This window comes from Rhinolophus sinicus, linkage group LG12 (assembly GCF_036562045.2).
Source record: "Rhinolophus sinicus isolate RSC01 linkage group LG12, ASM3656204v1, whole genome shotgun sequence".
NCBI lineage: Eukaryota > Metazoa > Chordata > Mammalia > Chiroptera > Rhinolophidae > Rhinolophus > Rhinolophus sinicus.
In genome coordinates, this window is record NC_133761.1 from 6716980 (window position 1) to 6742385 (window position 25406).

The 25406-nt window shown below is 49.1% G+C and overlaps 1 protein-coding gene and 1 long non-coding RNA gene across 2 annotated transcripts in view; one reads left to right on the forward strand and one right to left on the reverse strand.

The window, feature by feature from the left end:
- Positions 1–25163, forward strand: part of OC90 (otoconin 90) — a 29243-nt gene extending 4080 nt beyond the window's left edge. Inside the window, exons 3-15 of the mRNA XM_019723971.2 lie at positions 2920–2985; positions 4267–4323; positions 6703–6877; positions 9535–9647; positions 11843–11971; positions 12138–12179; positions 12918–12968; positions 14922–14996; positions 16794–16847; positions 17887–18003; positions 19040–19211; positions 21832–21938; positions 24615–25163. Coding sequence (XP_019579530.2) covers positions 2920–2985; positions 4267–4323; positions 6703–6877; positions 9535–9647; positions 11843–11971; positions 12138–12179; positions 12918–12968; positions 14922–14996; positions 16794–16847; positions 17887–18003; positions 19040–19211; positions 21832–21938; positions 24615–24916 — 1460 coding nt within the window. The 3' untranslated portion in view covers positions 24917–25163. The remainder of the gene's footprint in view (positions 1–2919; positions 2986–4266; positions 4324–6702; positions 6878–9534; positions 9648–11842; positions 11972–12137; positions 12180–12917; positions 12969–14921; positions 14997–16793; positions 16848–17886; positions 18004–19039; positions 19212–21831; positions 21939–24614) is intronic.
- LOC109443507 (uncharacterized) lies at positions 5–11915 on the reverse strand. Its single transcript, XR_002136691.2, has 5 exons — positions 11787–11915; positions 10637–10720; positions 6697–6870; positions 5377–5431; positions 5–1990 (listed from the first exon to the last, which is right to left on the reverse strand). It is a non-coding gene; the product is annotated as an uncharacterized LOC109443507 (long non-coding RNA).
- Positions 25164–25406: the final 243 nt, after the last annotated feature.

Genomic DNA, 25406 nt, shown 5'->3' on the forward strand with positions numbered 1-25406 from the left:
AGTATGGGTACTTTACACCGTATTTCTGTCTCAGGATATAATTACATGAACACTGGGATGCCTTGTCAAATTTCATCTGATGCACTTATTAGTACTTTATCCCCTTGCTTAATGACTGATGGAAATCAAACATTAATGATAATTAATAGGTTTAGTTCAACTGATATTTTTGAGCAAGTTGTAGAGTGCATGAAAATGTGAGAAGGGAGATGAGGTGGAGAACCGGGAGAGCAAAAGACAAGGTGGCGGGTGAGTAACCTCCCTCCCCGTTGGCTCACTGGCCGCGGTACCTGGTTTTGCTGATGTCCTTGGAGTGGGTTGACCTTACAGATGTGCAGCTGCCCCCTTTCCCCTTTTGCAGGCACGTGGATTAGAAAGGAAAAACTCTTCCACCCCCACACTCTAAAGCTGGGTCTCATGCTACCAAAACCTGGTCATCAAAGCAAACTTCTTGGTAGCCTGGGATAATAATTTCAAGTTCCCAAGAGTCTTGGTTTCAAATCTGAGACTTCTTGCCCCATCCTCTTTTCTTTCTTGTTTGCATGTTTGTGCAGCTATCAAACACCCCAACCCACTTCTTTCCTTCCTACAATGGATTGGGCACCACTAGTAATTGATATCACTCATTTATCTAGACATTCTTCTCCTTCCCTTCTCATATTCAGGTAAACTCTGGATCAACACACTTATCCTCCCCTCTCTAAGTAAGGTTTTCTTCTAAACACAGCAGTAAAGTGAGGCAAAGTGAATCCACAACTATTATGGATAATTTATCTTGACCATGACCCAAGCTAGTAGATAATGCAAGAAATTAACATGTCACCCAGAAACTTGTATGTTGAAATTAGAGTATAACCACTTTACATAAGACACAAAGTCTTCCCTCAGGTCCAGACCCTTCCAAACACCATCCCAGACCTTCTTTCCAAGGCAGAGTGGATCAACCACCTCCAGAAGTGGCTGGGTTTCTACTGATTCATTACTTCTTCCATATATGATTTTCCTCCTTATTAAAACATTTTTGTCATGACTGGGGTCCCCATCATTAGTGTGACTGGGACTGGTAGGTCAGCTGCTAAACCTTTACCAAGACCTCAACTCAACTTGATCAAATTGCAACTACGATCTTGACTCGCCTCATTTGGGGTGACAAAATTCTGAAATAGTCTACAGTTTTTCAGTGCTTTCTCATGGCTGCCCCCAGGACAATCTGAGTCAGAAGTTAAGACAATGCTGGTTGATCTCCAGGGTAGAATACTTAACACTATGAAATCTCACTCACTATGAAATCTCCTTCTACTTTCTAGAGATGACATCTCGTAAATTTGCTTCAAGTTGTACTAGACGAGGGTTTCTATGGTTCTAGTGGGGCATCACTCATTGGCTCGTAAGTTGGTCATTGGCATAGTTCAACCATGGGAATGCTCGTTCATTCACTAAACGGTCCATTGAACGTGCGCTTTAATCTGTCATAGCGCTTGCACACAACGAGTGCCTCGTTTAGTTGAGGACACAGTTACAGAAACAGATCATTGCAACCTGGGATCATAAGTACAATGAGAGAAGTCTGTCTGGCAAGAGGGGAGCACAGGAAAGTTATCCCTATCAGCCCAGTTTGGGGGTGAGGTAGGGCTCCTTAAACTTAGAGGGGTGCCCTAAAATGTCAGTGAGAGTCAGTAATGCAAAGGGGAACAGACAAACAGGAGGACACCCCAGGCCTAGGGCACAGCACAAGCAAAGGCAGGATGGCAAGAAGCAGTTTGGTGTCTAGAAAATGATAGGCTTTTCAGCATCGCAGGAGCATAAGGTTCAAGGTAAGAGATGGTTTGTCAGAGCCAGTCAAGGGCCAGATCAAGAAAAGTCTAGGTACCTGGTCAGAAGATGCTAGAGCTTCATCAGTGAGTCTCAGTTTCGTTGTCTATGAAAAGGTAATGACCATACGTGCCTCACAGCACCGGGCAGAGGATGAGATAGGTGATGCAAAGTGAGCCTGGAACGAGATGGATGCTAGTCACCTTCTGCTCACGACGACACTCTAGCTGAGTCAGAATCAGTTTTATTCTGCTGAATTTTGGCCTTATATTTCCTCTGCCTGTCACTCTCTCGCCCAACCCCACCCCTCTGGACCGTGACAATGAACTAACTCAGTCCCCTGGGAAAAGCAATTTAAAATCCAGGGTGACTTTTTTGGTTGCTATAGTGTTTCCCCCCAAAATAAGACCTAGCCGGCCCATCAGCTCCAATGCGTCTTTTGGAGTAAAAATTAATATATGACCCGATCTTATTTTAATATAATATAAGACCGGATAATATAATATAATACTGGATCTTATATTTATTTTTGCTCCAAAAGACGCATTAGAGCTGATGGTCCAGCTAGGTCTTATTTTCGGGGAAACACGGTAATGAAAATGTGTGGGTGGTGACATCCTGAGAGTAGGCAGGAGTGTGGGGGAGCAAACACCCCCTATGAGCACATATCACTAATAGGGGCACCTCCCTCCTCCAGGACAGGAACTTCATTCTCACCTCTGTAAAGGAATTATCATGGAAATAATTCCCAAGGAGCAGGCAAGGTTTTCAATAGCTGCTTAAGTATTCTTAGCTGTTGGCTGGCATGCTATTAAATAGTTTCTGAGGCAGTCATGTCAAACGTAAGACGTGCCAGAGAAATTACGTGGGCTCTGGGATAAGGTTTCAGGTGGAATGGAAGTCCTGAGTTTCCCTCCTCATTGGAAAGTCTGCATTATTTTGTTCAGAAGCTCGCACAGAGACCTGACACATAGCAGGTGCTAGAAAAATATGCACAGACCTGAATTTGCGTGTTTCCATGTTGATGTCCTGTCTGCCACCTTCCAGCCTCAGCCCAGCAAGTGGGCTGTGACAGCATTTGTACTAATCCTGCATTCCTCCTTATAGGGGGCCACCCTCTGGACACCCCACACCGCCCACAGGTGCTGCCTCCGGGACTCTCAACAAATCTCAGTATGTATTCGTTGAACTTTTCTTCGGAGACCTAGCCAGGTAGAAAGTTGTCTGGGATATTGGCAGAGAAAATGAGCCCTTCTGAATATACCCTAGAGCCACTTACTCTATGATACTGATAGGTAAAGGGACTCAGGTGAGATTCAAAAGCCTCTCCCCTGGTGTCTGACCCACCACGGGTCTCTCCTTTGAGACAAAGTACTAGAAATTCCCGTCAAAAGCTAAATGTCAGCTGGAAGGGGAAACCAGGAGAAGGAAGCAAATGGGCTGATCATAATGATTATACGGTAACTGTATTTTAGCTTCAAATGAGTTCTGAGCTTCCTAGGGCAGAACAAAGAGAGATAGATGATTGATTGCTGGGCTCTAGTTATTAAAAAGAAGGATGTATAATGTTCCTTGGGGAAGGGAACATTTTCCTAGTGATGGATGATAAAGATTTCTCAAGTGGGTTCTTCTATGGGTATCGCTGAAGAACTTAATACACAGTGAACTAGCTCATGAATTAAAGGTTCATTTTCGACCTTTCAGGGAGGTGAGTTGAGTCAACCACATTATTTGTGCACGAGCCCCTGTAAGCAAAGTGATCGGCCCCATCTAGGTCCAAACGACAAGCGGCCTCTCTCCAAAACGTATAATCTCCCTGGGAAGTCCGATGACCACCGGGAGGTGTTAGACTTTCAGACTTACAGGCCACGCTTGGCACTTAGAAGGATCCAGGCCAGGAAACACAGTGTGCCAGGCAGGGAGAGTGGCCTTGGCAGTGACAAAACAGTGGCCCAGAAGCCCTACGTAATGAGTCAGGTGCAAGAGAGCGGGGCTCACGTGGGGCAGCCACAGCACCTGCCTGGCCTCGCAGCCTCATTCTCCACAGGAATCAGTACCTCTAATACCAAGTTCATAGCTATAATTTCTAGGAAGCCCAGAAGGGACATGCCCAGTTGCTGGAGTCATCACACTGAGCGAGACCCAAAACAATAACTTCCCACCTGGTATTTATAGTTCATCCATACTTCTTGCCAGTCCAGAGACAACTTACCATCCAGGGGTCTACTTTATTTTTTTTTTTAACCATGGAGCAATGTTGCCTGGTAACACAAGTCCTATTTCATCTTATCAGGTCTCCATGGTAACCTGTGTTACTAGACACTTAGCCCAAGGTCAAATCTATCCTTAGAGAAAGAGAAAGGGTTTTACTTACTCTTTACCCAGCCAGTGGATGGGGAGGGGGCAGGGGAGAGACCAGAGCGCTGTAATTTGTTTTCTCTTCCTTCCACTTAGATATCACGTTCTTCAACGGGGTGTTTAAAAATGTGGAAAGTGCGACAGAAATTTTTGGTAAGTTAAATCTGAAATTGCTGTTATCCACCCGGTGTGAGGACATGGAGTGTGTGTGGGAAATCTAAGGAAATCACCGGGCCGGGGTGTCTGCCCTCTGCGCACCCATGGCCTCCCCAGCAAGCCCCAGTCAATGTGACCCTGATGAGAGCAGTGCTGCCTTCAATGCAGGGTGCCTCCCTGAGTTGCAGGGTGACTTCACTAATTAGTCCTGACCACAACCTGGCAAGAGGGAAATGGCATCCCCATTTTACAGATGAGGAAACTGAGCCTAAGGGAGTTAAGTGACTTGCCCAAAGCCACACAACTAGAAGGGAGAAATTTTCCTCTGAGACCAGAGCTCAGTCGCCCTACACGAAAACAATTTTATTTTTCCTCTTTGACTAGTAAATATACATGAAGCCGAAGAATTTCAGAGTGTCAAGTATCCCATTTATCAGTTATGTATCGATTGTGCAATCATATGCCATTTATCAGTTATATATCTATCATGCAACTATCGATTGCAGGACACCACAATGGATCTTATCAGTGATTACTAAAAGTGCCCAAAAAATAAGTTTATAATATGATTGACATGAGTGAAGAGACTCTGAATTGCTACTGGATTAGACAATGGTGGATATAATACTTAAATGTGTATATATATATATATATATATATATATATATATATATATATATATATATATATATATCACACACACACACACACACACACAGGATGCAAAAAAAAAAGTATACACATTTTAAGAAAGGAAAAAATTGTATTAAAATTACACAGATGGTAACCACTTTGAGCACCTCTTGCAATTGCAGAAGTCAAACGAGACTTGTATTCATCTTTTGTTATCAGTATATATTGAATATTACAATTTTAATACAGTTTTTTTCTTTCTTAAAATGTGTATCCGTTTTTTTGGCCCCCCTCTATGTGTGCGTGTGTGTGTGTACACGTATAATGTATATATGACTAAGTACAGGGTCCCTGTAAGTTTTTGAACAAAAATGCATGTTTGCACACACACACACGTGCACATAGACACACCCATACCTCAGAGTGGCTTTTTCCATCAGCATAGAATCATTTCTTCATGTTTCTGATTACGCTGTGTGGAAACAAAACATGAGAAGGAAGTTTGCTTGAGGTAGAAAGAAGCTAGAACCGTCAGAGGTGGAACTGGTCCTTACAGGCAACTTGAGATGCCCCCAAGCTCCCTCTCATGACCCTGTGCATTTAAATCAGGGCTGTGAGACCAGCCCACGTGGCTCCTCGTGGTCTCCCAGTCAGAAAGGCAGAGAATGGAAAAGTGTGCACAAAGCAGCCCCAAAATCTGGATACTGTCTTCTTGCCAATTTTGTTTGCAAGAGCATTTTTGTTTAGGGTTATATATCTATATAAATCGTCATTGCTGGCGGGTACCTTGGACATGTCTCTGACCTTCAGTTTCTTTACCTGTGAAATGGAGGTGACAGAATAGCATCTACCTTGCAGGATTAACATGGGATTTATGGGATAAGAGACAAAGCGAATGCTTTCTAAAGCATTAGTCGCTCTATCCATTGTCACTGTGGTGTTATTTAAAGCTCATAGTACAGTTTCTGGCACATAGAAGGTGCCCCCAAATCATTAATGTCTATAGCTCTTCTCTCCCTGCACTGACTTACAGTTCTCTAGTGCCGGTACTGTATCATTTGGGATCCATTCAGCAAACTAAGAGTGACTTAAATAATAAAGACATTAAATTATCTCACACAAGCTGTCTGAAGTCACCAGGACTGGTGCAGTAGCTCAACACGGGTATCTGAGAGCCAGCAGGCTCATTCTATCTCGCCCCACTGGTTTTCATCTGTAGGCTTGGGGCCTCAAGGTTGCCAGGGGGTTGCTGCAGTTCCAGCCAGGGTATCCTCACCCACATTAAAGGGAGGAGAATGGTAGATCTAAAGGATCGTCTTCACGCCTTTGTTCTTTATTAGGAAATAAATATTTCCCCAGAGCCTCTAATGGACGCCCCCTCAAGTTGTTTTGGCTAGATCTGGGTCCCCGCTCAGCCCTAGCCCATCACGGAAACATGGGAATACCATGCTCAGCTGAGAATGATCATGTGACACCCCAGGGATTTGGGGAGAAGGCCCACCTTTCTGGAGGCCTTTTCAGGTTTGTTGGTAAGGAAGACGGGATATTGGCTGCTAGGTGGGCAATCACCAGGGACCCCATTTTACAAACCTACTTCACTTTAATTGCTTAACACAGTCCTGAGTCCTCAGGAGGTGTTTAGTAGGTTGACGAGGTACCATCAGCTCATGCTGTAGGGAGTCCTGGGGACGGGGCTCCCTCCTCGACCTGGCCCCAGCGCCCTCCCTGCTGTCCCACCTGCAGACTGCCTGGGCTCCCATTTCACATGGCTGCAGGCCATCTTCACCAACTTCCCGGCGCTGCTCCAGTTTGTCAGTGGTCTCAGGTGTGTGGCTGGGCTCTGCCCCCGAGACTTGGAAGACTACGGCTGTGCCTGCAGGTTTGAGATGGAAGGGCTGCCCGTGGACGAGTCTGACAGGTGAGAAAGACCAAAAGGGAGGCTGTGGCGGCCTGGCTGGCATGGGACACAGAGAGCTCCCTGGACTGGGGCCTCGAGGCGTCTGAATTCTACGACTTACCCGCTGGGTGACTGCTCTCCTCATCTTTAAATTGCAGAGCGATCTGTGATCTTCTCATGTTCTGGGAAGTTATCATGATCCTATGTTATGTCTGACACGCAAATCTTCATTTTCGTTTCTCAAAGTTTGGGTCCACCTGTCAGACCCACCGGAACGCTTGCTAAAAGTGCAGATTCCAAAGGCCCCTCCCAGACCTATGGACTTGGAATACCTTTAGGTAGAACCTGGAAGTCTGGATTTTCAACAAGCTCTCTGAGTGACCATTAAGCATAACAATATCTGAGAATTATTTTTATTCAGGATAGTCCTACACACTAGGACTACCATGGCTGCTTCAACGTGACTATGGAGGTTTCTGTTTGATTTTCAACAAACACGCACCAAGTCCAATAATATGTGAACACTGTACTCGATATAACCAGTCCCTGCTTCAAAGAGGTAAATGCCTAGCAGGGAACATGGAGAAAATACACGTGGCCAGTAAAGATGTGCTCCCTCCCTACATACAAGGGAAGTAAATTAAAACCAGATACCAATTTTACCCATCAGATTGGCACTCAAATTTTAAACCTTAGAAGCAGCAAGTGTTAGCAAGGACATGCCAAACTGACACTGGCCGCAGGGAGACCAGTCAGGAAGATTTGGGGGAATCTGTCAGCGTTTTAACACATATCGCCTACGACCCAGTAATTCCAGTTCTCTGTTTCTATGGGCTCCGTGGCCTTAGGCCATTTTTTTCGTGCTCCAGTTTCTTCGTCTCTAAAATGGAGGTAATAACAATGCCTGCCTCCTAGAGTTATTATTTAGGATTACATGACCAAATACAAGTTACATTGGTTGGGATTCTGCCTGGTGCATTAAGTATTCAAGAGTATTAGTGATTAAGCAACAGTAATAGTTGTAGGAGGGCTCTAGTAGGAGCAGTGATTGTAACGATAGTAGTAGGTAGGGTCGTAGGCGCGATAGTAACAGTCCCTGTAGGGCCGTAGGGTAGGAGTAACAGTACTAGTAGTAACAGTAGTCACAGTATCAGCAGTAGTAATAGTAGTAAGCGTGGTAATAGCGCAACAGCTCAATACCACTAGCAGTAGTAGCAGTACTAGTACCAGTACCAGTAGTTGTAACCATAGCAACAGCAGCAGCAATCGTATGAAAGCAGAAAATTGAACCCTGGTCTCAGTTCTACTCCAGGAACCATGTCCCCCTCCGGCTGGTGCCTCTATCTAGTGTGATGGCGTGTGTGCTGTCAGCTACACAGACTCCTAGAAGGGACGGAAGGACTCCCCTTTGTCATCCAGCGGGCAGCCCATTGTCTCCCCTGGCATTTCTCCTCTAGGACACTCTGTGAACGCCTTGCCTCATAGGCACAGGGCAACCTCTGGGCTCCCAAATACCTGTGCTTCCGTTTCTTGCATCTACTACCACCTGGGAGAGTCTGCGCGCACGGCCTGTCTCCCGCTCCAATCCACGGCCTCTAAGGAAGGTCTGCACAGTATTATTTTTTTGCACCCCCAGCCTGGACCACAGCCTCTGGCACATAAAGCTCAGTAAACTAACTGATGGACTAGGTGGTCAGCCTCCAATTGCTTCTTAGAGATGAAAAATAAATAAATGAATCAATCAAAAAGTGGTATCTCCCTGACTGATAAGGAATAATAGCTTTGGACTGAGACAATAGATCTGTCCCATCTCAAAATCTCTAAGACAGGCTGTAAGTCACTTCTGGACCTACAGGGCAGCTTCGCATTTCTGGGACCAAGAGCAAACCGACCCCTGGAGCCAGCTCATTGAGATTCAGAAAGGGAGAGGCTGGTCCTGTATGGGGCCTGGTGCTATAGCCATTTCTGGGAACAAGTTCTCCTGTCAGGCCCTCCCTTGTCACCTCCTGTAATTATTCAAACCCCTTGCAAACCTAGAAGTCAAAGAAATGAAGCAGCAATTCATCACTGTCCCCAACCCAAAAAGAATGATCAAAGCACTGATGGCAAGAAACTGGCAGAATTGTGGGTCACACCCAATTTCAATTACTTTATACAGTTCAGTTGATGGAGATGGGGATTTCCAAATTCCTGGAGGACAGGTTATTGCCACCTGGAACTGGTACACCAGATTGCAGAAATAATTGCTACCATTTCCTGAGTGCCCACCACGTGGCAGAATCTACAGACATGTTCTTGAATGCCCAAAATTCTTATGAGCTACGTAGTAGGAGAAACTCAGTAAGTTGCCCAAGGTCACCAGCTGCCTGTGTATTTTTTTTCTTCTTTCCATTGTTCTCCACTGATGTCCTGTGTGCAGGTGCCGCCTGACCTCCCATATTGAGTGTCAGCCACGCTCTGTGATCAGCCTCGACCTTGGCAAGTTACAGAGCCCTGTGTGTTTCAGTCCCACATATGGAAAGGCTCGTAATAATAACAGAACCCGCTGCCTAGATAATATCATTCAAACCGTTTGTGTGTACTGAGTATTACAAACAGACCACTGCCAGGAACCATCCAGAGACACGCGTGATCACAGGCTGCCTCCCTGTCTCCTGACCCTTCCCCACCCTGCACAGTTGCTGTTTCCAGCACCGCCGGTGCTACGAGGAGGCCGCTGAGATGGACTGTTTCCAGGACCCTGCCAAGCTCAGCACAGAGGTCAACTGCGTCAGCAAGAAGATCACGTGTGGTGAGCATCCCCAGGTGTCCTGGGGGCTGGGCGGAGAAATGACAGTTCAGAGATGCCAGGCTGGACCAGGCCGAAGGCTCCTGGGGTCCACGCTCATGGCCACCGCCACTGGCAATGCCGTCCTCTGTACGAGGAGCCCCACGAGGGCCGGTTCTATGGCACCTACACCCTGCACGGCTGAGGCACAATAGATGCTTTTTGAATTGGAGAAATATTGATCAGCAGATTATTGTCTCTCTAATTTTATACTTGTAGCAACCGTGGGAGCTTGGGAAGGGCAAATCGTTTGCTACTCATGCATCGTGTGACATTGGGGCAGTTATCTCTGCTGCACCACAAAATGGGGAGGCGAACACCTGCTTCAGAGATTTGTTAGGAAAATGCACTGATGCTCATAAAACAGTTAGCACAGTGACTGGTGTGCATTAAGGAGTCGATGAGGAAGTGGAGGCGGAACCTGTGATGGATGAACAAGGCTATAGTGGTTGTTTGTAAGAATCAGACACCGGCCCCACCTGACTCGCTGTGTGACTGCAGGAATTTTATTCCAGGTCTCTGGGCAACCCTGGCAGAAGAAGCACAGGCAAAGGCTAGAGGAAAAAAGCATGGCGCATTGGGGGTACCATGTTGGAGCTACCCTTTTCAATAAAGTGCCTATTATGTGCCATAGGCTTTTCACAAAGCAACTCTGATCTTCCGAACAACCCTGGTAGATGGGGGTCATTGTTCCCAGTGTGCAGACAAGGAGAAGAAAGCTCAGAGGAGTTGAATAACTTGCCCAAAGTCACAGCGCTGCTAGGTCACAGAGCCAGGGTGTGAACCCAGGTGAGAATGACTCCACAGTCCAGGTGACACGGATTGGCTGGAGTTTGGAGCATTAGGAGCAGCATGAGCTGAGGCCTGGGCGTGAATCACTAGGCGAGGTACACAGTGAACACTCAAAGCACCATTCATTCATTCATTTATTCATTCATGCGACAGATACTTACTGAGCACCTACACCAACTGCAAGATAAGCATCAAGGTGCCGGCGATATCCTGACCTTCCGGAATTTTCTCATGGTTGTCTGACACTGAAAATACCAAAAACAAATGCTAGAGTATGCTAGGTAATGGCAAGAGCTGTGTCAGACAATAAATCAGGGAAAAGGCATAGGGAGGCTGGGGTGGGTGTCCATTTAAACAGGAAGGTCAAGAGGAGCCTCTCTGAGAAGGTGACAGTGAGCAAAGACAGAGACGAGGCATATCCCGGACAAGAGCAGTGCTGAGGGAGGAGGCAGCACGTGATAAACCCCAAGGCTCGAGGTGCCTGAGGTGTTTGAGAAACAGGGGGTCTGTGAGTCAAAAATGGAGGGATGAGGGGGAAGGAGATGATCTCTGAGAAGGAACAGAGGCAGATCTGAGAAGGAACTTTGAGTTGGGGAGTGGCTGGGGGATTCTGAACACAAGAAAAGACATGGTGTGATAGTGTGACCTGGGTTTTCAAAGAACTGCTCTGCCCCCCTGGACAGGCATCAGGGGAAGAAGCGGGGAGACTAGTTTGGGGGCCACTCTCATAACCCAAGCAAGAGATGATGGGGGTGGCCCAGGGCAGTGAAATGGAGAGCGGAGACGTGTCAGTCTGTTAATAGGTTGAAAGGAGAGCCAGTAAGATGGCCTGGGTGTGAGTGTGACAGAAAAGGAGTGTGTCGGCTCCCCGACTGGACCCACGCAACTGAAGAGATGGAGCTGACACAGGACATGAGGCTGACACAGGACATGAGGCTGATACAGGACATGGGGCTGACACAGGACATGGGGCTGACACAGGACATGGGGCTGACATAGGACATGTGGCTGACACAGGACATGGGGCTGACACAGGACATGGGGCTGACACAGGACATGGGGCTGACACAGGACATGGGGCTGACACAGGACATGGGGCTGACACAGGACATGGGGCTGACACAGGACATGGGGCTGACACAGGACATGGAGCTGACACAGGACATGGGGCTGACACAGGACATGAGGCTGACACAGGACATGGGGCTGACACAGGACATGGAGCTGACACAAGAGAAGAGACGCCTGCAAGAGGCCTGGGGCTTGGGAGGGGCTGATGGGGAGTTCAGTTTGGGAGTCTGTGTTAGTTACCTCTTACGATTCCCAGTGACATCGTCCAACCGGCTGTGCCCTTGTTCTGTGCACAGCGTCCAGAGACCCTTGCGAGCGCCTGCTGTGCACCTGCGACAAGGCTGCCATCCAGTGCCTGGCCGAGTCCAGTATCAACTCCTCGCTGAACCTCCTGGACGCCTCCTTCTGTCTGGTTCAGCCTCCGGGTAGGAAGGACGGGACCCTGCATGTCTGAGGATCAGGGGCAGGAGCTGGTGGGGGACCTCAAGGGGGCGCTGTGTATCTTCAGGTGCCACGTCCAGCACCTTCCAACATCCCCAAGCCCACGGCTCTGAAGAGACTTTCCATTTTTGTTTTTGTTTTGTTTTTCAGAGACAACCAGCAGGAAGGAGCCGACGACCCTTCTGCCCAGAGGTAAAGCCTCCTCGGGAAGCTTCTCTTACTTAGACCACAGGGGCCAGACGCCTGATGGGAGCCAGTGGACACACATACAATTCATGCCTGTCATTCCTTGTTCACCAAAGTTCCCAGGATCTCTCAGCCCCAATACCATGGGTACCTGGGCTGGGAAGTTCAGAGGTACACCTTGGCAGAGCACCCCTCCTTTCCTGGGACTGGGATCTCCTTCTCAGAATGAGTCCTGCAGTTTTTGGTAAAGAAGAAGCTGATGTGTGTGTGTGGCTGTGGGTATGTGTGTGGGGGCACATGTATACATGTGTGTATGGGGGGTGTACACACGTTGTATTTCCATGTATCCTCTGAGTCCCGCGTTCTTTTTTTCTCTGCCTTCTGCCTCTCCCTTTGAACAGAGGTCTTCTCAAGTCGAGATACCATACTCCACGGCCACAAACCTTTGGGGTTTGCAGCCCTTTCATTGTCACAGGCCGTGTCCGATACTGTCACCAGAACCCAGAGCCAGCTGGAGTCCCTCTTGAGCTGGGGCCTTGCTGGGCACCCCTGCATTATGGGAGGTGTATGCACGAGAGGCTGGGGCTCCTAAGGCAGGAGGGAGAGCCCTTTCCTCATAGCGTCTTCTACAGCCTGCTCCTCCTGGGTCCTACGGTCCCCAGCCTGTTCTCATTTGAGACCTTCGGCACTTGCTGTTGACACTGCATCCATCAGTCATTGCTGTTGGGGGCTCTCTTTTTCCAGTGGATCCTGTGGAGCCCACAGAAAGCAGCCTGACGGCCCTCTCAGGAGAAGGTGAGCACGGGGTTGGGGAACTGGCATGCGACCCAAAGGCCCACATTTTAATTGTACCATCACCTACTTGCTATAGAATGAACTCCCCTAAAACAGCCCCTGCTGGGCCTTCCCTGGAATGGCCTCAAGGACTTTCCAGAGCCACTCTTTGTTCCTCCTGACCCCAAATCTCTTCGCTTGCTCAGCTTTCTCCCACACCCCTACTCCCGACTCAGTAGACCTGTCAGATAAAATGCAGGACGCTCACCCTCCACCATCTGAAGCTGAACTTCAGATGGACAACAAATAACTTTCGAGTGTAAGTATGTCCCATGCCCATTCTGGGACATACTTATACGTTACTTTAAAAGTATTTGTTGTGCATCTGAAATCTAAATCTAACTGGGCATCCTGTATTTTTATTTGCTAACTCTGGCAACTCTACGCCTCTCTGAGTGGCCTCAGGAAGACCACTGTGCACAACCATCTCCTCAGAAGTTTATCTATTTCTCTCTGCTGCTGCTGCTACTATGATGATAGAAGCAGAGGCTCATGGTTCGTATGTCTTACCCCCGGCCATGTCCATGTCCAAGGGTGTCTCACTCCCAACAGCTCCAAGACAGCCCGTGCCTTGGGGCCCAGGTCTAGAGAAAAGAGGAAATGGCACCTACACCAAACCAAAGCTCCACCAAACAACCACTCCCAGCACGATTGGCAGCGCCACTTCCTTTCTAAATTGAGGATACACTGTGGACGTCATGGCCCCGTCAGACAACCACAGAATAATCCCAAATCGGTACATTTTCCATTGTGGCATGACTGTGGGAAACACGCCAAGGAAATAAGGGTCTTCCAGGAGTCTAGAGACTGACTGGAGAAAGGGAGTGGATTCACTCACACCTTCACCCCCCCACACACGCACTCACGCACACCAATGCCCTTCAGAGGCGGCGGTGGCCTGAATGCAGGTCAGAAACCAACCACACAGGTACAGGTGGGACACTCTGTGAGGAAAAGCCATCGGGCTCGTAAATGCTGCCACCATCATGTCCTAGAACAATTATGTTTTAGAGTCAGACCGATTGGGGACGGAATCCTGGCTCTCCCATGTTTCGGCTGTGTGACTTTGGGAAAGTGGCTTACCACACTGAAGCAAATAAGCTTCCATGTCTTATTTGCATAAAGCAGCAGTTGGAAAACTTGCTATAAAGAGCCAGAGAGCAAATATTTTAGACACAGGCTCTCTGGTGTAACGACTCAACTCTGCCATTGTAGCAGGGAAGCAGCCGTAGACAATTCATACCTGGGTAAGTGTGACTGTGGGCCAATAAAGCTTTATATACAGAAACAGGCCAAGAGCCAGGCCATTGATACCAGCCCCTGGAAAGGGATGATTATACCTGTCTTTTAAGGTGGCAGAAGGACTAAAGGAGAGAGAGCATGGGAAGATTCTGGACCAGCATCTTCTTCCAGGAATTCTAGCGTGACTATAAAAACAGCACGTACCATCAAATCATATACAGGATACTGGACAACTTGCTTAAAATATGTAATCTCATTTAATGCTCACACAACCCTATGAAATAATTGCTATAACCTCCACATAGAGGTGGTAGATTGAGATGAGAGAAGTCGTCCCAGGTACAGACCTGAGTAGTAAGGCTGAGATTTGAGGGTTCGTCCTTACTGCTAGATTAAACTCCCTTTTTAAGGTGCCTGATCCAGCCAGGGGAGATAATGGCCCTTTCTCCCATTTGCTGGTTTCTTTGCCTGAACACAGGACTGACCCTCATCTGGCCCCTTGTCCACTGAATCCAGACTGAATTGAGCACCAATGTGCAGACTCCCCGGTCGGATTTCCATGGGCCTACTCTCCTTAGTCCCTCCGCCCCGAAACCCGTTTGGTTTGCAGGTGACCCAGGCCTGGCTAAGGTGCTGAACGGACGATTGAAGTTGGGTGGTTTCTTTTCACAGTGGCTGCTGAGACCAGAGCTGACCAACTGACCACTCTTTCCAGGACACATCACGGAACCACTCTCTCCAGGACAAGTAAGAATAGGGGACTTCACAAGGGACAGCATGGAATCCAGTGGAGAAACGTCACCTAAATAGTTGTGTTCAGTTTGGTGACCACTTTTTGGCAGGGCCCAGAGGAAATAGGAAACTGAGGCTCTGGGAGGTTAAAAGTTCCACGTCATTCACCAAGGGACTGACTTGTTGGGCTGGTCTCTAACCACAGCCTTGAGGCTGCAAGACTTGTTTTCTTTCTATTACACAATAGTGACTCATGGAGAACAGCCCCTTCCCTAAAAATATCTAGGCTGAGAAGTCGTTGGAAGCATGAACCTAACCAGATACTCTGCCTGTGGTGATGAATGATCATGGTTCCTTTATTAGTAAGTGTGAATCACTGATAATTACTACTAATTATTAAGAATGGTTGAGGGCAGTGACCTTGTGAAGGCCTCACTGTACCAGATGTGTCCAAGCCCCTACACTCTGTGTTGTCTGGGCTGCCCTTCCCTGGCCTGGGAGGTCCATTGTTATCCCATTTTACAGATAAAGGAGAAGCTGCCAGAGGTGGGGTCATGTGCCAGGCGTAGCACAGCTTCGCGTTCCTTTCCTTTGAATCTATGCATTTTGCCTTTGAGGAGAACCTGGTGCCCCAGCTCAGAACGGCTCAGCTGCTCCCTGTGCTGGAGCACTTGTGTCCCTCAGTCAGTGTCAAAGCCTGATTTTCATGTCACATCATCATAATCTGGGTCTGTGACACACTGCATTTCAGGCAGTCCCCTTCCTTTCCCAGACATGGTGAAGTTACCTTCTCCAGCTCTTGGTGGTAGAGCCAGAGTGAGAGAGTAACGTGGGGTCATGGTTCGGAGGGTCAGCTTTAGCCAGGTGATCTGCGTTTGCATTCTGCCAGTGCCTAGCTCTTGACCTTGAACAAGTGTGTCCCCGTTCTCATCTCTCAGTGAGAGCAAACATAGTCCTAGCTCACCAGGTTGTCACTAAGTTAATATAAGCGCTGTATGTGGCATGTAGGAAGCCTTAGTCAGTTCGGTACTGTAACAAAGTACTAAAGGTACTACAACAAAGTACCTCCCACCGGGTGGCTTATAAACAACGGAAATGTATTTCTCATGGTTCTAGAGGCTGGAAGTCTGAGATCAAGGCACCAACAGATTCGGTGTCTGGTGAGAGCCCGCTTCCTGGGTCATAGCTGTCTTCTCCCTGTGGCGTCACATGGAGGAAGGGGTCAGGGCACTCTCCGGGGTCTCTATAGGGCATTAAACCAACTTATGAGGGTTCCACCTTCATCACCTCACCACCTCCTAATGCCCCCACCCCCACTATCGTCACATTAGGGGTTAGCATTCCAACATGGGAGTCTGAGGGGACACAAATACTCAGGCTATAGCACAGAATGAGCTTAATTACGGTTAAACAACAAACAAATTTCATAGAAAAACAGGCTCAGCAACCTTCCTGCAGCCAGGACACAGCAAGCAACTGGAATCACACAACTCTACTGCTTCCTTCTCTGTTCAAAAGCATAGGATTCGAAGACATTTTTCTCGTTTAAGTTCTGCAGAAATCTGTTTCTCCAAAGTATTTCAACAGACGCACACACAGCTGAGTTTGTCAGCAAGCCTGCCTGTGTGCAGAGGAGGGGGAGGGGGTCTCTTTCTGGCTCAGCAGTGACCCTGCCATCACCAGCTGTCCTGGGAGGTGACCAGGGGCAGAGCCCATGCTGCTTCCTGCGCCCTATGGGATGGAGCTGCCTCTGGAAAACAAGGTGGGACAGGCTGGGGTTGATGTTCACCTGCTTCTCTTTCTGGGGGGCAGAAGCAAGCCAAGAGCAGGAAGGCAGAGAAGCAGCGAGGACCACAGCCCCGCCAGGTAAGCGTGCTCAGTTTCTCCCACCTTTGTATATATCATTGTCCCCTATACATTTATGACATCAGGTGTGTTCCAAAGGAGCCTTGGGGAAAAGACCCCAAACTCAGGAAGCCAGTTTGCTTTCCCACACCCCAAAAGCAGACAAATGAAATTAAAACTTAGATCTGTTAGGAGGAAGACATGGAAGGTTACCTGCTAAAGAGATGCATTTAGAAAAATACAGAAAGCCGTATTTTGTTTTCTATGCCAACCACCCACAATTCCACATTATAAAGACACTTTTAGTACTTGAAGATGCTTTCTTATCATCTCCCCCCCAAGCATTTCTATGAAGATGGCCAGGGTTCACCCAGTGCTCTGAACTGGGCCTGAGTCAGCAGATGGGTGGGGTAGGGTCAAGTGCTGCTTCCTTTGTCTGGACGGGTCTGGGCTGGAGATTTGGCCTGTGGGCTGGCGACCTGGCTGCCTGCAGCTAAGAGGGCAGATGGGACGGACACACGAGAGCAAAGGGAGATAGAACCTGGCTGGGAGCCTGCGTGAGAAGGCAGGGCCAGCTCACCGGCAGCCTTGCTGGCCATGGTGAGGACGCTGCACTTAATTCTGAGTGTGATGAGACGCTGTTGCAGTGTTTTGAGGGGTCTGAGATGCTTCGCTGGCCTACACTGTTGTGGGCCAGGAGTCGGCTTAATTTCTCCACCGTTCTGAGCTCTTCACCATGATGGGCCTGCACTGGGCAGAGGCACAACAGTGAATGTGACCCAAACATGGGCCTGGGTGGTTGTGACCGTTCTCATCCAGGCATCATCCGCAGTCTAGCACAGACTCCTGCCCGTGTGAAGGTTACAGAAAACGTGGGATCCATGTAGCATTCATGGATCCCTGAGACTCTGCCCTGATGTCTGCGACCCCAGTTTGAGGCCCCCTCCTGATGCTGTTGCTCTGAAATATTGGCCTGCACTTGGCCTTGACCATATGCTCACCTGCAAGTCCCCTCTTGAACCACCTTTTAAGTAGGGACCATAAGGTTGTGCGTTTTCAGGATCTGCAGAGATCGGTGCCGCAGATAGAAGTGCAACTGTTGTCCCCTCTGGCATTCAATCTTTGGGGTTGGCCGTGTCATCCATCAAAAGTGGTCCTGAGGAAACAACTGGAAAAGGTGAGCAGAAGCAGGCGGGCTGAGAAATGTCTGTCCTCTCCCAGCCTTGAGATCCTTTGGTTAGGTCGTCAGCAAAGACCCTTAGGCCACTTATCACAGTGACCTTGTCACGTTGGTGCTGGTGCGACTAGACGGTGCCATCCCCCTTGCAGATGAGAGACTTGGAGAGGATGTGTCTTGACTGTAGGCATGCAGCTGCCGGGAGGCTGGGCCAGGGGAAGGAAACCCCTGACCTCCCCACTCTCATGGGCCCAGAAGGAAAGGGCCTGGCATTGTCCACCCCGTGGTTTCTTGGAAAGAATAACACACATGGGTTTCATCCTTCCATGGCTCTCCTCCCTTGGGCTGCCTTAGCAAGGACACACGGGTGGCTGCACACAGAGGAGGGCTTTGGCACCGCCATGCCAGCTTCCCACAGTGTGTGATGCTACGGAGACAGCTGCATCTGAGCAGACTTTAGCCTAACTTACCCAAAGTTTCAGGCGGGGGGGTTGGGGGTGGGCTGGAAGTGGAGAGAGAGAGAGGGAGGGACGGAGGGAGGGAAGGAGGGGGGGAGAGAGAGAGAGAGAGACAGAGAGACAGAGAGAGAGAGAGACAGAGACAGAGACAGAGAGAGAAACAGAGACAGAGGCAGAGAAAGAAAATCAAGGTTCTGAAAGGCAATCCCTGCCAGCGTGTGCTTAGGTGATGGAGCCAGAAAGCCTGAGGACAGCCAGGAGTCCCCCAGCAGTCTGAGTGGGACACAGTCACTCTTCTCAGTAATAAAAAGTGTGGCCCGAAGGGCATCTTTGGTCCTGACTGAGTCCCCATGCTTGGGGGGATTTAGCCAGGAGTCTGCGCAGAGCACAGGCCTGCTCTCTGAACGACAGCTCATCCCAGACGGAGGCGAGCCGCAGCACAGTTGCCCAGACAGCTGGCGACGGGAGATGGAGGACACGCTCCTGGTGTGACCAGGGCAGTGCCACAGGGGACACTGCCGTCCTTCTGAGGCATGTTCTGACACTCCTCACTACCCTGAGTCCTTGCTTCTCATCAGCCTGTGACAGGTTCACCTTCCTGCACCTGGGGAATGGGGACAACGCACAGGTGATGACCCAGCTTGGAGAGATGCTCTTCTGTCTGACGTCCCGATGCCCGGAGGAGTTCGAGTCTTACGGCTGTTACTGCGGGCAAGAAGGACGGGGCGAACCCAGGGACGCCCTGGACAGGTATAGCCGGCGACAGTGTCAGGCCTGCAGCACGGAGGCGGCCTGCAAAAAGAGGTCATAGCCTTCCCCGACCTCGGACATCACTTTAGGTTTCACAAAGAGCTTGTTGCTTGCACGGTCTCACCCAGGATGGCCCATCACCATTATAGGCCCATTTTCCTGATGAGCCTCCGAGGCTCCGACTTGTCTGAGGTCATTCAGCTACCCAGGGACAGAGTCAGACAGCCCCACATCTTTTGATTTGGGGGTCTAGAGCCCCATCACAAATACCTCCCCGCTCCCTGAAGAGGGCAAACCTGCAAAGACACTTCAGAGGACCCCAAATCTGCCTATTTTGCAATGAACAACATAGAATGAGGGTGCGCAATTGATTTGTTCTGTAAGAGGCCACCACAACTTTGAAGCGTAACTGCTAAATTTTATATTTACCACTCTCGGGAGAATTTTCACTGATTTCATTCATTCATTCATTTAGATATGCATTCAACCCACATTTCTTGAGCTTTTGCTCTGTGCCAGCCACTACGCTGGTAAAGACACAAAAATTATGAAACCCAAACAAAGCAGATCAAAAGCAATGACCTGTGCCCAATAGGAGATTGCAGAGTGAAAGAGGTGGACAGCTAAACAAAAATCCCACCCAATATAATCAATGCAGTGGGGAAAAAAAAAAAAAAAAAAAACCAGAGAAAGTGATGGAGAAGTCGACCTGGAGATGAGTTTGAGGAATATTCTGAGAGTAGAGCTGATAATGTTGAAAGACGGATTGCACGTGGAGACAGCCCCGGTCAACTGCGAGCCATGCATTGAAGGGTATGCCCCTCTCAGAGGGTGTGATTCCCAAAGAAAAATCAACAACTATTGCTGAAATTTAAAAAAAAAGGAGAGACAAAGACTATTGTAGTTAACGCCAAGGATGCAGTCATGGTGGGCGTGTGGAATGTGTCATCCGCAGGTCAGATGGCGTCTGGTGGCTGCAGGACTCACCATGCACCCACCCACCATCGCCACCACAGGTTTTCCTCCTATTCTACTGCAGTCATACTTGCCCCTTCAAAATGTACCTTCCACTGAGTGACACGAAACAAGTTTTTATTCTAGCAAAGTGTGTACCACACTGTGGAATCATAGCATGTTTACACTGTGAAATTCGATAACACAGAGAACAATTTCTTGTTCTTCACTCTCCACGACAGGAGCAATTTATCATCCCTGAGTCCACAGCCCTCAGTGAGATAAGACAAGGCATAGAAATTTAGGCAGCAGCAGTCACTGTGTTCTGCTGCACTCCTAGAAAAGAGAGTGGGGATGCTTTTTAAAAGGTTTTCTGACCACAGACCATCTTTCACAAAACGATGAGATTTGACCAGGCAATCGAGTCAGTTACAATATGGCTTCCCCTGAGATCCATAAGAAACTGAAACACTAAAATCCACAGCCTTGTGGATTAAAACACTAAAAACACTAAGCAAGAGTGAGTCAAACTGGTAATCATTTTCTGCAAGGGTGTCTTTTCAAAACCATGCATACACTACATTCTGGGCAATTCGAGTGATTTTTTCAATTATATTTTTGATCATATGTGATTTCTGATTCACTCAGACTTTAACCTATTGTATTAACGATCCACCGCCACGCACCCCAGCCAAATGCACACAAGAGTGTGGCTCTGCTGCAATGACAGCTGAATGAGGGCTGCCGTTCGCAGTTGACACCAACCTGCAGCCATTGGCTAATGTGACACGTGATGTGGGGTGGTTCTCCCCCATTGCTGGCAACATGGAAAGTTTGGTAAAGCTGGTACTTAGCTGAGTACAAGCTCTATCAAAAAGATGCAAGAATCTATGACTAATCCTTGCCCTGGCTGTAGTCTCCATGATGGACTGAGAGTTATTAAGGGACAGGCAAGAGTTGAAAAGCGAGGATTTAAGGAGCAATGGCAGCCCCTTGATTGGCTGGGGCCATCACAAGATCCCTCCCTCTGGCTGGAGGGACACTGGAGATTGTGAGGCTTTGTCAGGCCAGATGGCTGGGTCTACAAAGCAAGACCCTGACTCATCCCCATATGTTTACTGAGGTCATGCCGGGCACATTTGTAGACACAGTTCTGTATTGATGTTCAAGATAGTTACTCCGCTCCCACTCTTTCAAGGCTGGGGACCAAGGGTGGTGCCCTGTGGATGTGCGATTAATGGTTCTATTATGTAAAAGGTTGGAGGGAGTGAGGGCACCGCTAATTCATACCTTGCTGTAAACTAAAAACAGTTACCCCATCCTCAAGACCCTTTATTTCCATTGGTTGGAAAATTCCTGTCAATGACTGTGATACTCTTTCATCTTTGCAGTCAACAGAATAATAATGAAAATATAAACAAAGTATTTGAGTTATAAGCTGTGCACAGTGTCACTGATACTGCCTTTGCTGTGGTACCTTTGTGCAGTCCACAACCTGAACAACCGTACGTAGTGGCTCTCGGCGTGCATATAAATCAGTGCTGTGTGCACTGGAAACAAGGCACTGGCTTCTCTCACTGCAAGAGCGTGTGGGAGAAGCAGGCCTTGAGGGAGAGCCTGGGGCAGCTGGGAACTCTGGGCAGTAAAGGGTTTTCCTTGGTCTTAGGTGCTGTTTGTCCCATCACTGCTGCCTGGAGCAGGTGAGAAGGCTGGGCTGCCTGCTCGAGAGGCTTCCTCAGTCAGCGGTGGTGTGCGTGGACGGTGTACCCAAGTGTAAGTGCTGAGGGCCTGCACAGTGAGTTAGTCTTTCTTCAGGTCAGCCTCGGGACCACAGCTCTTGCCTACAGCTGCTGTCCCCAGCACTTTTCGTCTCTCCTGTGACCTAATATTCTTCTGAACTTTCAGGTGCCTGTTAGGACCCCCGTTCCACGGGGGAGGAGACTCAAGTTTGAGAGGCTAAGTCAGCTGCCTAAAGTCCCAGAGCTGGTTAGAAGCAGGCCCGACACAACAGAGGCCGTGCTTGTTGAGTGCTCACTGGGTGCTGCTCTAAGTTCTCGCTATGTATTAGCAGAATGTATCCTCACAGCCACCCTGGGACAGAGCACAGGGAGTCTCCCCATCATGCAGAGCTGGTGGCCGGGGCCCGAGGCCACCGAGGCAGAAGTCAAGTGACAGAGCTGGGATTGCGACTGTAAAACCACACAGCCTCAGACCTAGACCCAAGAGTCTGCGCCCGTGCATGTCTTTTCCTAAGCAGCAAATGTTTTCCCAAGTGAGAGATTCCCAGGGACCCCATAAAGGAGAGTGGCTCTGGCTGGAGGGAGAGATGGGGCTGCAGCTCTACTCTCCCCTACCCTGGAAGCTGGAGGCTCCTCTCTGACCACTCGGGGCCTCAGGCGGGGACGCCTGCCTGAAATGGGCACAGGTCCCAAGCGTCAGTCTTAAGGCAAATCCAGGCTTGCTTTTAGCACTGGCCTTATGGGCCTCCTCTGGCTCCACTTCCTCCCCCACACCAGTGGCTGCATTTCCAGTTTAAACGCTTTGCAATTTAAAGGGAAATGCTCCCTGCACTGCAGCATTTCACAAGAGCTCAGCGAGGGTTTGTTCTCATCCTCGTATTTCATCTGGGGAAGCCGCTGGTCCTTCCATCAGTCCCCCCTCCTTCCTCTGCAGTCCTTCAGCAGGTCTCATGCACCTCCAGGCTGTCCTGTCCTGTGGGATCATGTGGGCCGCTCCCTTCCCAGGAGCTCTGTGCTTATGTGTCACTCATTCATTCACTCCTTCACTCACTTACCCACTTATACAACAAACCTCCACCGGGAACTAGGAAAGCAGTGAGCATGCCGGATCCCTGCCTCAAGTCCCTCGCAGCCAGAGAAAAACCAGGACTTTTCTAATCTCATGGAGCAGACAGGTGTCCTGGGAGCTTGGGGGGGGGGGGGGGTTTGGAGCCTGCAGAGCACAGCAGTGAGGACAGGGGAACTTGGGAGAAGTCAGAAGAGGCAGTGAGGTGAGCTCTTACAAGACATTAGCAGGTTTCCAGATGGCCATGCTGGGTATGGGTGTGCCAAGAAAAGATTAAAAGTTGTGGCCTTTTGGGGTCTCCTGGCAGTTTAGGAGCAACATGTGGTTCTGTATTGCCGGAAGAGAAAGTGGGCATTGGGAGGGCGGCTGAGGGGGGGAGGCTGCAGTGCTTCCGGGGCAGGCTGGGGAGATAGACAGGTACCAGATCATGAACCCAAGATGGACACATTCACATTCCGTCACATTTACAGGGGACGAGGGGCAGGGATGGGCTTAGAACCCATGGCTGGCAGGATCAGATTATGGCTGTCACATGATGTAATGATGCCAGAGGTGTCACCTGCTCAGCTGAGGGCTCCCCCATTCCTTCTGGGTCACAGAATCCAGGGCACTGCATTTGCAGCTTGAGCTCCCACAGAGTTCCAGTGACCAGTTCCTACCCCGTGAGCTCGGAGCTCGGAGCCCTGTACCAGGCACAGCTGTCAGGTGACAAGACACGAGGCCATCCCGGAGCCTGCGCTGCTCTGGGGGGAGCTGGCCGACGTATGTGTCCCCTCTGCTCTGCTTCTCCTCTCCTCTCTTTGCTGTTGAAATACGAGTGTGTCTGGGGCTGACGTGAAGGCCAGTGTGGGAGACTTGGAGGGTCAGTGTAATGAGAAAAATCTGATCTGCTGGATGAATACTTCCTGGTGGTAGGATCAAGATGAAAAAATTCAACAGACCGGAAAGGTCTTTGAAAACTACAGATAACAAGGATAATATTTGCAGAATGCTTATCTGTGTCTAAGCACCTTGAAACACATTATTTCATTCGAGCCACACAGATGCTATCGATGGCCACCCCCATTGTGTACAACTGAAACGTTAAGGAAATAGGGCAGGGTGGCCAGATCTAGCAAATAAAAATACAAATAGAAAATTTTAAAAAATCTGCTGTCATAGAACCATAGGTTAAGACTGGATGGGAACCTGCAGGAAAGATACTCCATTGTAACTGGGGCTCAGGGAAACTTTCTGGAGGTGACGCTAAGGGGAGTACAGTAGTACCTCAGTTTTCAAACACCTCTCTTGACGAACATTTCGGTTTACGAACACAGTAAACCCAGAAATGCTTTGGTTTTCGAACACGCCTTGGAAGTCAAACATGTCACACAGCTTCCGCTGAGTGCAAGATCCTGAGGCCTAGCTCTCGGCTGTTTTCCAACGTTTCAGAACTCAGTCTTCCGGAACGGATTACGTTCAAAAACCGAGGTACCACTGTATTGACATATGAGTTCATCAGGAGAAAGTTTGTATTTCCAGTTGCACGTTCAGTGTGTGCTGGACGCCAAGAAGTTCAAGATGGGGGGTGGAAGGGCCACCACGAGGCCTTCACCTGCCACCCTCCCCCGTCTCATGTCTGCTACTCTGTTCCTACCCTCTTAGGTGCGGGGCAGAGCCTGTGCATGAAGCTGCTTTGTGCCTGTGACCACACAGCAGCCGAGTGCATGGCTTCGGCTGCCTTTAACCAGAGTCTCAAATCATCAGGGAGCCAACAGTGCCAGGGCAACATGCTACCCTGCGAGGACGGCATGCACGCAGGGCCTGCGGCCTCCTCCCTCAGCTCCAGCTCTGAGGAGAACAGCGAGGAGGCCATGCCTCGGACGGTGCACCTGAGAAGGACCAGAAGATTTCTGGGGCAGTCACTTGGTCCCATGGGGACCAGGCTACCACAGGGCCCCAAATAGATCCCCCGAGAAAACGACAGGCACATCCTGCCCTGTTCCTCCCGTTATGGTAACCTCTTCGGGTTTCAGTCTCCTCGTCTGTCCTCTGAGCAGAGGCTCAAAGGAAAGAGAGGTGGCGAGACGCTTGCACACGGCGATCTGTTTGTGAGCTCATATTCAAAGGTGCATTTGGAGAAGGCGGACGAGCTGTGGTTCCACACTTCGTCGTGCACTGTGGAAGTTCAATAAATATTCCGATCAACTTTTACTTTGTTTTGTTTTTAAGAAACGTTGTGGATATCGGTGAATAGACTGCAAAAGTGACATAGCAGCAACAACAGAGGGAAAAAATATCTCCACTCCCTAAACACGGAAAGCTAATTTCTCCTATTAAAAAAAAAAATAGAAGGGAATATCTTTAGTTAATCTTATGAGATGACCTATGGGTCACCAATAACCCACCAAAATGTATGCCAAGAACTGAGATGACAGCTTTTTTGGGATGTGCCCT